Here is an 11919-nt window from a genome sequence, read left to right on the forward strand (position 1 = left end):
GAAAAAAGAAAAAATAGATAAAAGCTTCAGGACAGTAGTAGGGAGAGTGAGCATCGTTACCCCATAGCCATCAGAGAGAGACAGGAATTCTGGGGCTCAGAGGAAAAGAAAATGAGGTGACGTAGGGGCAAATGATACAGAATATTTTAAAATAGTTTTCTTGCAAAATTATAGCATATTGCTATGAGTCCATGATATGGTATTCATGATTTTCCCCTTATCTGAGAGCCTGCAAGCTGTAGCTGTGTCTAAGGCATCTCTCTATCCCCCTCAGCGCCAAGCACCATTTCAGTCATCCTAGATTATTTTTCTAAGTTATGTACTAGTCATACTCTTTTGTACTTGGGACTAGTCATTGTTCACTGCTAAGAACATGTCTTTGAAAGAAAAGGAGAAAGTGCTGTCCTTGAGATCGCCAATGTAGGTGGCATTAAAAAGGGGTTTGCCTTTTGTCACAAGTGAATGCATGGCCAAATGAAGGGGATACTCAAGAGCCGGACCTGTGCAGTACAGAAAGTATGGTGGGGTAGCCCTGCCCCATCAGGCTGTGTTGTTATCAAGCTCCATTTTGACTCTGAGTCTTTTTCCTCTTGGGCTCTCCATCTGAACATGCTATGGGAAAGGGCATGTCCCTGACTTCCAGGGAGGTGACATTAGGTTCCCTTTCTTTCCCTCTCTCTCCAGGTGCCAAGCTCTCCTGATGAAATGTGTTCTGCCCCACTGGGCTCCGGGGGCAGTGTCTGGTGCTGTTGATGCCCTTGTTCGAAATTTCCAGAATGGATAGTCCCCCAAAGCTGACTGGAGAGACCCTCATCGTCCACCACATCCCCCTGGTGCACTGTCAAGTCCCAGATAGGCAGTGCTGTGGAGGGGCAAGTGGAGGTAGTGGGAGCACAAGACCCAATCCTTTCTGCCCTCCTGACCTGGGCATCACCCAGCCTGATCAAGACCTAGGACAAGCTGACTCGCTGCTCTTCAACAGTCTGCACTCTGCTCCTGGGGGATCCACACGGCCTGCAGACAGCACGAAGAGTAGAGTTCGGGATGGAAGAGGCCCTGGAGCCCCTAAACGACACAACCCTTTCCTGCTGCAAGAGAGTGTGGCTGAGCCAGGACTCGGCAACCTATATGATGACAGCATTGGTGATAGCGCCACCCAGCAGTCCTTCCACTTGCATGGGGCTGGTCAGCCCACCTTCCATCTATCCCCTTTCCAGCTGCCACCACCTGGCCCTAGAGTGGGCAGGCCATGGGGGGCAACACGTAGTCGGGCTGGAGTAGTGGAGGGGCAGGAACAGGAGCCAGTGGCCACTGTGGATCCCCAGCACTGCAGCACTAGCCACTGCTGCCGGCCAGACCTAGAAGCAGAGACCATGGAGCTGGATGAGTGTGGGGGACCTGGTGGGAGTGGCAGTGGGGGTGGAGCCAGTGATACCTCTGGCTTTTCCTTTGATCAGGAATGGAAGCTCAGTTCAGATGAGTCGCCAAGGAACCCAGGATGCTCAGGCTCAGGACCTCAGCACTGCCGCTGCAGTAGCACATCTAGTCAGTCCGAGGCAGCTGACCAGTCCATGGGCTATGTGAGTGACTCCTCCTGCAACAGCTCAGATGGTGTGCTAGTCACGTTCAGCACCCTCTACAACAAGATGCATGGCAACTCCCGTGCCAATCTCAACTCCGCCCCACAGTCTTGCAGCAACTCTTCCTTCTGCAGCCACTCAGACCCGGGCGCCTTCTATCTGGACCTGCAGCCCTCTCCAGCCGAGTCTAAGATGTCTTGTGAGTCCCACCACCCTGACAGCGGAGGAAGGGAAGGGAGCTATGGCTGTCCTCATGCCTCATCTCCTGAGCTAGATGCCAACTGCAACTCCTACCGCCCACACTGTGAGCCCTGCCCAGCTGTGGCTGACCTCACAGCCTGCTTCCAGAGCCAGGCCCGTCTTGTTGTGGCCACACAGAATTACTATAAACTTGTCACCTGTGACCTGTCCTCTCAGTCATCCCCAAGCCCAGCTGGCTCTTCCATTACCAGCTGCTCTGAGGAACACACCAAGATCAGCCCTGCACCTGGCCCAGGCCCAGACCCTGGCCCCAGCCAGCCCTCTGAGTATTACCTATTCCAGAGGCCAGAAGTCCAGCCAGAGGAACAAGGAGCAGTGGGTTCCTCAGTGGAAGCAGCAACTCCTGTGGGCCCCACTGTGATTGAGGGGCAAGTGTACACTAACACTTCACCCCCCAACCTTAGCACTGGACGCCAGCGCTCTCGAAGCTGTGATCGCAGCCTCGCGCGCAGCCCTCCTGTCCGCCTGGGCTCACTGGAACGCATGTTGAGTTGCCCAGTGCGCCTGAGTGAGGGTCCTGCAGCCCTCGCTGGGACTGGCTCCCCGCCTCGGCGGGTCACCTCCTTTGCTGAGCTCGCCAAGGGCCGGAAGAAAGTTGCAGGCTCCGGCTCCCCGCCACTTCGAGTGAGCATTGGGGACTCCTCCCAGGAGTTCTCACCCATCCAAGAAGCCCAACAAGATAGGGTAGGCCCACTGGATGAGGGCACTCGCTGTAGCCACAGCCTACCACCCATGCCTTTGGGGCCGGGCATGGACCTAGTTGGCCCAGAGTCCTGGTCTACCCAGGTCTGTCAGGGCCCCCAGTCCAGTGAGGTGCCACCTGCTAGCCTCAGAGCTGCTGGGCAAGGCCCCCTGGCCCAGCTGATGGATCCAGGGCCTGCTCTCCCAGGGAGCCCAGCCAACAGCCATACCCAGAAGGATACAAGAGCTAGAGCTGACGGTAAGGAACCTAGAGGCTGGAGAATACCAGGATATATGCATGGCCTCCTCAGTGATTGGGGCCCTGGCAACACCCCATCCATAACCACTGAAGTTTCCTCAGTCTAGATCAATCATCTTTCCAGTCCAGGTCATGTCCTACAGTTGGGGGTGGGGGGTGGATAAAAAAAAATAGAGGATAAAATGTACACTGAAATTTTCGGGACTTAGAGAATGACATATTGGAAAGGAAGTGCACAGAAGATTGTGGTTTTAAGTCTGGATGACTGGAAAGATGATGGTACATGGATAGGGACCGCAAACACTAACGTAAAGTAGGTTTCCTAGAAAAGGGATAAGGCCCAAGTTTAGTCTGGGACATTTAGGTATTTGCAGCGCTTAAGGAATATGTCCCATAGGCAACCCACAGTGGTTGTCAGTGAAGTTCATTCTTTGATCAGTGATTGTTGCCGCTCTTTAAAGAGCCTGAAACCAGACACTTGACCATTAAGCTGCCTGGGCCTGCCCTTTCCCTATTTATTTTATTACATTTAAGTAATTTTATAAACACTCTAGGTGAAATGCTGGCAATAGATACGAGGGACAGTCTCTGCCCTCAAGGAATTCTAAGGATGAAAACAGAAAAGGAAGCATAATTAAAACAGAGATGACTGGGGTGCCCTGGTGACTCAGTTGGTTAAGCCCCCAGCTCTTGATCTCAACTCCGGTCTCAATCTCAGGATCGTGAGTTCAAGCCCTGAGTTGGAGGTTACTTAAAAACAAAAACCAGAGATGACAGTATACAATACTGGTCTGTGAGAAGGATCTCTAAACAGACTAAAATGTAGAAGGACTGCTAACATAATTTAGATTTAAAACCAGCCTAGAAAGATGATGAGGAATAGGCTTTGTAGAGACTTGTAAGAAAAAGTCTATACAAAACCACCAAAGTACAGAATAACCTGATGCTTTTCAGAAACTGCAGATAATTTGGTTTAGCCATGGTGTGGTATGGATAGAACTATTTTATTCAGGGAAGTGAAATTTGTTTTTAACAGTTTATGGCATGTTTTCATTTGCATTTTAGAAAGGTCACTCACTGGTTGTTTAGAAAGATCACTCCACTGAAAGGTGGATTGGAAAGGATGTCCCGGGGGTCCAGAGATCACCATGATCAGAGTCATCAGAATAACAGATGTAGTTGAAGCTTTGAGTGGATGGGAGCACCGGGGAGAACGTATAGAGTTGTGAAGGGAACCAGGGCAGAGAGCCCTGAGGATACAGTAATTGAAGGGTGAGCAGAACAACACCTAAAGGTTCTGAGAAGAATTAGGAAAAGAAAAGGGAAACTAGGAGAGAATGAAGGCCCACGCAGTGGAGGAAGAGGAAGTTTCAAACAAGAGTTTGGGTTCAACAAAGTTTTGAAGAGAAATCATTGGCATTAATGAGGCTGAAGAATCCTGAGAGTAACATTTGGGAGTAGTGAGGGTGGAAGCCAAATCTCAGAGGGTTTGGAAGGAGAGATAAAGCGAGGGAAGGGGAGATAGAGGGAAATGTGCTGTGCTGTAGCCTCTGGTTGGGTCCATTGGCCTCTCAAAACCATAAACGGTGTTACCTCTGCTATTAGGGAGACTCAGACACAGAGGAGCTGCCCTCAGGGTGGCAGATGAAAGGGGATAAAGGGGATCAGAAACAGCAGATTGGCCAGAGTCCTTTGGAACCCACTCCCTTCTTAGACTTCACCGTCTGGCGGGGGTTTCTAGACACAGGCGATGCTGTAGCAGGCATTTTGCGGGCAAGAACAGTCCTGGTCAGAGATGGAAGAGGTATTAAAAGTGTTGTTTTATTGGGTAAGACTTTTCATATAGAGATGCTATTCTGTTCCATAAGTCTTCAGTGACCTCCCACAGGGCTCTTCTCTCTTTTCTATATGTTTTTTTAAAATGAAAGAATGAGGGAAGCCTGGGTTGCTCAGCCGTTGAGCATCTGCCTTTGGCTCAGGGCGTGATCCCAGAGTCCTGGGATCGAGTCCCACATCGGGCTCCCTGCATGGGGCCTGTTTCTCCCTCTGCCTGTGTCTCTGCCTCTCTCTCTCTCTCGAATAAATAAATAAAATCTTTTTTAAGAAATTAAAATAAAAAAATAAAATTAAAGAATGAGTGATAATTCAATGAATTCATGAATGACAAAAGAAGCTGAGATCTCTTTGAGATCCTGAGCAGCAGAGTCAAGATTCAAAAAGATCTTACCAAACCTGGAAAAAAAACAAAAGCAGGGACCCCTGTGAAGTTTGATAGGTAAGCTGTACTTGAATTGATCTGGAATATTTAATTGATTGCACACTCAGAATGAGGCAGCAGTTTGGAAGGGCTTCCAAATAGTTAAAATGATATATTCATTGATAGACTCCAGAAGGGAGAAGCTGATAGTCCTTGACCATTCAGTTAGTGCTCACCTGCAAGTTCTGGGCTCTCCATTTGAAGAAGGGACTGAGAGACTGGAGCTGTGTCACCTACAAAACAGCAGACTTGGGTGACTGTGGTCTCTGACTCCAATTTTCTCAAGTGCTGTCACATAGAAAAGTGAGAAACCTTAGTCTCTGTATTCCCTGGGGACAAAACTGAGACCCACTCCCCAGATGAGGTCCCTCCTTCCTCTCTGATCTCGTTCCTCTGCCTCAAACCTTATCCTGGGGACTGAGGGAGGATTTTTTATTTTTTTATTTTTAAAGATTCTGTTTATTTATTCATGAGACACACAGAGAGAGAGAGAGGCACAGACACAGGCAGAGGGAGAAGCAGGCTCCATGCAGGGAGCCTGATGTGGGACTCAATCCCAGGTCTCCAGGATCACACCCCGGGGCTGAAGGCAGTGTTAAACCACTGAGCCACCTGGGCTGCCCTGGGGAGGATTTTCTAAAGAGTAGAAATAAACAGTCCAATTCAAAGATACTTTATACCAGGGGTATAATAAAGCTATGGCTGGGAAGGCCTAATCTGATAGCCAGGGTCAGTTTAGCCTTGAAATTTGATATTTTAAAAAATGGAAAGGAAGGGAAGGAGGCATTCCCAGCAGGAAAAGCTGTGTGCTTAAAGATGGGAATGGGGTGGGAAGAATGGTGTCAATGAGAATGGCAGGTGTGGAAGTTTGAGGGAAGAGCAGCCTAATTGGTGGTAGGTGTGGATACCCATTTGCGAAGATTAGACTTTATTCTGTGGGCAATAGGGCCACAGGGGATAAAACTGGTATTTTAGGAAGCAATCTGATTTATGTAAGAAAATTTGGATGCAGTGAGATGAGGCTGAACCAAGGGTGACAGTGAGGATTCATTCATTTAACAAATATTTATTCAGTACCTACTATGTACTGGCCTCTATTCTAGGCACTGGGGATATATCAGTGAACAATTCAAAAACTCTGCTTTTTTGGAGCCCTTATGAGGAATAATAGATCATAAACAAGATCATTTCTAACAGTGACAAAATGCTAAAAAGAAAATAAACAGGATAGTGAGACAAAGTGTGACTTGTGAGAGGACTCGGTTGGGCACCACTGAGGAGGTGATGTTTGAGTTGATGCCTGAATAATGAGATGATTTCTGGCAGAATGGCAGGTGCAAAAGACCCTTGAATGTTAATGAACTTGGCTTGTTCAAGGACAGAAGGAAGTGTGGCTGAAGGAGCTAGTAAGCAAGGGAGAATGACAAAGGTTGCTCTCTAAGCACAGATTGGGGATCACAGGAGGATATAGTTTGAACATGCGCCCTGGGAAGACTGTGAAGCCCCTCCCTAACGGGGTTGTGATCACCATCCTCTTAAGACTCACTGGAAAAAAAAAGAAAAAAGAAAAAAACCTCACTGGAGTAAATAAATGGGAAAAGATGAGGGATACCATTTCCTATGTAGTGCAAAGTGATAGAACATTATTAGGCCCTAAGTCAGACTCTGACTCAGAAGCCTAGCTCTGCCACCATCTATCTGTGTGCCTTTGGGCAAACGACATTATCTCTCTAAATTTCCAATACCTCATCTGTCAGGTAAGGATATTAATTCTGTCTCACCGATGTGTTGAGCCAGAGTTGTGGTAGCGAGCCACGCCCAGGGATTCTGGCTCCGTAGATGCTTATAGCGCCACCTTGTGTCATTCAGATGTTTTCAGTGTGCGCAGTGTTTTGTTAGAAACCCAACTCCTACCTGCAGGCAACCCAGCTGTGCAGTATCTTGGAGTTTTGTGTTTAGTTCTAAGCCCCATGTCTTGAGAGACGCTGACCTGAAGACTGGCCGAAAGAACAGGAGAGGACCAATCCTGAGGACCACAGCTCTGTGTAGAGGGAACAAATGTCAGTCCTAAGGCTCCAATGCCAGGATCATGAAAGAATGGGAACGGGATGGATAGAGGTGACGGGATGCTGATTCCAGATGCAAATAAAGATTACAGTTAGATTTGATTAAGAATGAAATGAGTTGGCTTTAGTGGAGACAGGCGATGATGAGCAAAAGCTTAAAGTAAACGGTATCTTACTCTGAAAACCTGTGGCTCTAACTCCAACTCTTTAGACCTTAGAAACAAAGGATATGGTAGTTCTGTCATTGACAGAAATGGAAGTTATCTTAGGAAAGGTGAAAAATGAACTGCTTTAAAATAAATAACAAGGGCAGCCCCTGTGGCATAGCAGTTTAGTGCCTTCTACAGCCCGGGGTGTGATCCTGGAGACCTGGGATCGAGTCCCATGCCAGGCTCCTTGCATGGAATCTGCTTCTCCCTATGCCTGCTTCTCCCTCTGCCCGTGACTCTGCCTTTCTCTCTCTCTATGAATAAATAAATAAAATATTTTAAAAATAATAAATAGCAAATTGGCGGGGAGGGGCAGAGGGAAAGCAAGAATCTTTTTGTTTTTTCTTTATTAGATTTTATTTGAGAGAAAGAGAGAGCACATGCAGGGGAAGAAGGAGAGAGAGAATCTCCAGCAGACTCCCTGCTGAGCACAGAGCCTAACATGGGGCTCGATTTCTCTACCCATGAGATCATGACCTGAGCCAAAATCAAGAATCAGATGCTTAACATACTGAGCCACCCAGGCACCCTTAAAATAGCAAAATTTAAGTGAAAGCATAATCCTCAAGCAGAATGACCCATAGATCAGGTGGAAGGTTGGGGCTAACACTGCAGGTTCAGAAGTCATCCATATGAATGTCTGAACTTGAATGCAGGGGAGAAAGTATAAAGGGAGAAGGGAGCCTTAAGACAGACCCACCCTTGAAGTCAAGAAAATGAAGAAGGGGTGAATAGTCAAGAGTACAAGAGAGCTCAGCATCATGAAAACAATAGAAAAAGTTTTAGATGGGAGGAGCACTGTCATATTCCCAAACTTGGATCTCCCTTAACCCATTCTATTCCTACAACCCAGATCCTGCCCATCTCTTCCCCTCTCCCCAGTGAGCATCGTCTGTCTGCTGCTTTGCTTCCTCTCGTGGGGGTCTCAGGGTCTGTCTGTCTGATTTCTCCTCCATCACTGTTGCCACAGGGGGTGGTGCGGAGAGCCGACCAGTCCTTCGCTACAGCAAGGAACAGAGGCCAACCACGCTGCCCATCCAGCCCTTTGTGTTCCAGCACCACTTCCCCAAGCAGTTGGCCAAGGCCCGGGCCCTCCACAGCCTTTCCCAGCTCTACAGCCTCTCTGGCTGCAGCCGTGCACAGCAGCCTGCCTCACTGGCTGCCTCCACTGCTCAAGCCCCAACCCTAGCTTCCTCTGGGGAATCACAGGCACCCACCAACAGAGGTGCCAGGAAAGCTGGGCCTGAGCCAGAAACTTCACGGCCGTCACCCCTGGGTAGCTACTCCCCCATCCGCAGTGCTGGCCCCTTTGGGCCCAGCACCGACTCTTCTGCTTCCACCTCGTGCTCCCCTCCTCCAGAGCAGGCCACAGCCACAGAAAGCCCACCCCCATGGAGCCACTCCTGTCCTCCTGTTGCCCGGCCTGCCACCTCCCAGCAGCCACAGAAGGAGGATCAGAAGATACTGACCTTGGCTGAGTACCGTCTCCATGGAACAGGAAGCTTGCCTCCTCTGGGCTCCTGGAGATCGAGCCTCAGTCGAGCAGAAAGTCTAGCCCGGGGAGGTGGTGAAGGCAGCATGGCCTCCAGGCCCAATAACGGTATGAGCTTTACCCTCCACCATAGGCATTTCCACCCTCCACCCCCTTGATTGGTGTCTTATACTCCAGCCTGGGGTCAAGGGTTAAAATGTTTGCATATCCTTCCCCAGCATCTATGGATAATACCCACATACTCCCAGCCCTCGTATATTATATGGGCCCACGGGGTGGATACGAAATGCTGTCTCCTGCTAATTCTTGCCCTTCTCTTCTGCTAATCTCTTTTGCTTTCAGCCAACCACTTATCCCCTCAAGCACTCAAGTGGCGAGAATACAGGAGAAAGAACCCGTTAGGGCCACCTGGATTGTCAGGGAGCCTAGACCGACGGCCACAGGAAGCTCGGCTGGCCCGAAGGAACCCCATCTTTGAGTTCCCTGGCTCCTTCAGTGCTGCTGGCCATCTGAACTATCGGCTGAATGGTGTGTGGGCCCGGTCCCCAGTGTACCCAGGGCAGGCTCTACTACAGCTGGGCAGGGCTAGAGAAGGGGTCAGTCCCAAAGGAACATGTCTCAGAGGGTATGAGCACAGAACTGAACTGCAACTCTTAGAAGGAGAGTTGCTTGAGATTGATTTTTCTCTTCTTTCCAGGTCAAATAGTGAAGCCATTACCACTGACTTGCCCTGACTTCCAAGACCCCTTCTCCTTGACTGAGAAGCCTCCAGCTGAGTTTTGTCTGTCCCCAGATGGCAACTCAGAGGCCATTTCCATTGACCTGCTTCAGAAAAAAGGTGAATATTAAGCCCAGCTCAGGCCAGGAATTCTGTTGTCAGTACCTATTTATGCTTATTGCCCTGCTATCTAGCCCTCCAGAATATTTCCCTATCTTAGGACCCCAAGTGCTAGGAAGGAATTAACACAGGAATTGGGGCAAGAGATAGAAGTCCGTGCATTATGTATGACAAGCATGCATGAGTGCGTGAGGATCATTTATCAAATCCTTAAGAATCAGGCATCAGTCTCTTACCCCAGGGAGCTAAGTCGAGTGAGGAGACTGCCATGTCACAAATAAATGGCTGTGTGCTCTAATGCTCCAAGTACTAGAGGCCTAACAGCTTGGGCAAGCATGATGGTAACATCTACTAAGATATTGAGCAAGTAAGGGACCACTGGACTGGGAAAGAGCTGTTTCAGTGAGATGATGGGGAAAGAATTGAGCAGAATGTAGTTATGTCTTTTGGGTGGACAAGGAAGTTGAATTGATGACCGATGGCCTCTGTTCTCTGGGGGAAATAGAACCCAGGGCTTGAGACGAGGGGTGAAGATTTGGCAATGTGAGAGTATAGCAGAGGGTACCACAAATCACATATCCGAGAAATGCCCTTGTCCGTCACTGCTCTGAGTGGCCCTGGACTTTCTCTGGCAGCCACTAGCCTGGTTTCTCAGAGCAGAGAAGATGGGTAGTTAGCTTGATCCAGGACTGGAGTGAGAGGGTCTTGAAGAAGCAGTCACTGAGATGGGTCCACTGGTGGGGAAAACATTACAAGGCTTGAGAACTGGGCAAAACCAGGAAGGGGCCAGGGTCTAGTCCTCGGTAAGATGGGGACCCATGTACAGGGACAGAGAGAGATAGTGAACATTCCACCCCCTCCACTTCCACCAACGGCTCAGTTTCAATTGAGTTGCCCAGGGACTCACTTAGGAACGAATCATGGAATCCTTACTTGCAGGGCTAGTGAAGGCGGTTAACACTGCTGTGGACCTCATCGTGGCCCATTTTGGCACAAGCCGGGATCCTGGAGTGAAGGTAGGCAAGAACCTGTGGAGAGCTGAGGTCTACCTTGCTGATCCTCACCCATTCTGTGCTACCACCTTCTGCTCTCTTGCACCTAGAACCCAGAATTGGGTACATCGGGAAGGGAATCACAAGAAAAACATGCTGAGGTCTAAGAAAGTCAGGTCCAAGGCCAGGCCTCAGATGATTCCCTGTTCTTCTCTACTGCATCCACAGGCAAAGCTGGGGAACAGTTCTGTGAGCCCCAATGTGGGCCACCTGGTTCTGAAGTACCTGTGCCCCGCAGTCCAGGCTGTGCTGGAGGATGGGCTCAAGGCCTTTGTGCTAGATGTCATCATTGGGCAACGTAAGAACATGCCGTGGAGTGTGGTTGAGGCTTCCACACAGCTAGGTAAATGCTGGGGGGCAAGAGGAGGACCCTAGGCTGAGATTTGGATCCAGGAGACGGGGCATGTGACTGTGTACTCTGGCTTCCTCAGGCCCGTCCACCAAGGTCCTGCATGGCCTCTACAACAAGGTCAGCCAATTCCCAGAGCTCACCAGTCACACCATGCGTTTCAACGCCTTCATTCTCGGCCTACTCAAGTGAGTGTGTGGGGCAGCAAGAATGGCAAAGCAGACCTGCAGGATCTGCGGCCAGGGCCCAGGCTCACTTTCTCCCCATCCAGCTACAGCCTCTCTCATCAGGTCCCTGGTTTCCCACCACACCCACAACCCTCTGGCACTGATCAGCAACATGGTCTTTTGCTTTTATAAATCTGTATTCTGGTTTATTTGGAAATTAATCTGGTTCTCTGGATATTGTAAACCTTGAACCAGTCAATTCCAGCATGACTTCCAAATCTTGCCCACCATAAGTCTACCTTGAAATCCATATCATAGTATTCTTCATTCTCAAGTCTGGGCCTGGGTCATTCCCTTCGGGATGTGTACCCTACACTCTTACTCAGTAGCTGCCCTGACTTCTTGGGTCCTATGCAAACCAGCTCCATTCTAGAGGGAAGTCATTGGCTTGTGAAACACATGTTCACCACCCCTCCCCACAACATCCCCACTGACTTTCTTTAAAAAAAAAAAAGATTGGGATCCCTGGGTGGCGCAGCGGTTTGGCGCCTGCCTTTGGCCCAGGGCGCGATCCTGGAGACCCGGGATCGAATCCCACATCGGGCTCCCTGCATGGAGCCTGCTTCTCCCTCTGCCTGTGTCTCTGCCTCTCTCTCTCTCTCTGTGTGACTATCATGAATAAATAAATAAAATCTTTAAAAAAAAAAA

General features: G+C 49.3%; 1 protein-coding gene and 1 long non-coding RNA gene across 12 annotated transcripts in view; one reads left to right on the forward strand and one right to left on the reverse strand.

Annotated features, from left to right (window-relative positions):
* The window catches only part of RUSC2 (RUN and SH3 domain containing 2), a 70474-nt gene that overhangs the window by 55084 nt on the left and 3471 nt on the right, over window positions 1-11919 (forward strand). For 7 of the 11 annotated variants that reach the window (XM_072841825.1, XM_072841822.1, XM_072841819.1 and 4 more), the window contains 7 exons: window positions 685-2781; window positions 8284-8913; window positions 9148-9333; window positions 9503-9643; window positions 10583-10659; window positions 10864-11038; window positions 11127-11232. In XM_072841825.1, coding sequence (XP_072697926.1) covers window positions 753-2781; window positions 8284-8913; window positions 9148-9333; window positions 9503-9643; window positions 10583-10659; window positions 10864-11038; window positions 11127-11232 — 3344 coding nt within the window. In that variant the 5' untranslated portion in view covers window positions 685-752. The remainder of the gene's footprint in view (window positions 1-684; window positions 2782-8283; window positions 8914-9147; window positions 9334-9502; window positions 9644-10582; window positions 10660-10863; window positions 11039-11126; window positions 11233-11919) is intronic. The other 4 variants (XM_072841827.1, XM_072841826.1, XM_072841829.1 and 1 more) reach the window with 3 other exon arrangements.
* LOC140641652 (uncharacterized) lies at window positions 2333-8907 on the reverse strand. Its single transcript, XR_012038276.1, has 2 exons — window positions 5215-8907; window positions 2333-4566 (listed from the first exon to the last, which is right to left on the reverse strand). It is a non-coding gene; the product is annotated as an uncharacterized lncRNA (long non-coding RNA).

This window comes from Canis lupus, chromosome 10 (genome assembly GCF_048164855.1).
Source record: "Canis lupus baileyi chromosome 10, mCanLup2.hap1, whole genome shotgun sequence".
Taxonomy (NCBI): domain Eukaryota; kingdom Metazoa; phylum Chordata; class Mammalia; order Carnivora; family Canidae; genus Canis; species Canis lupus.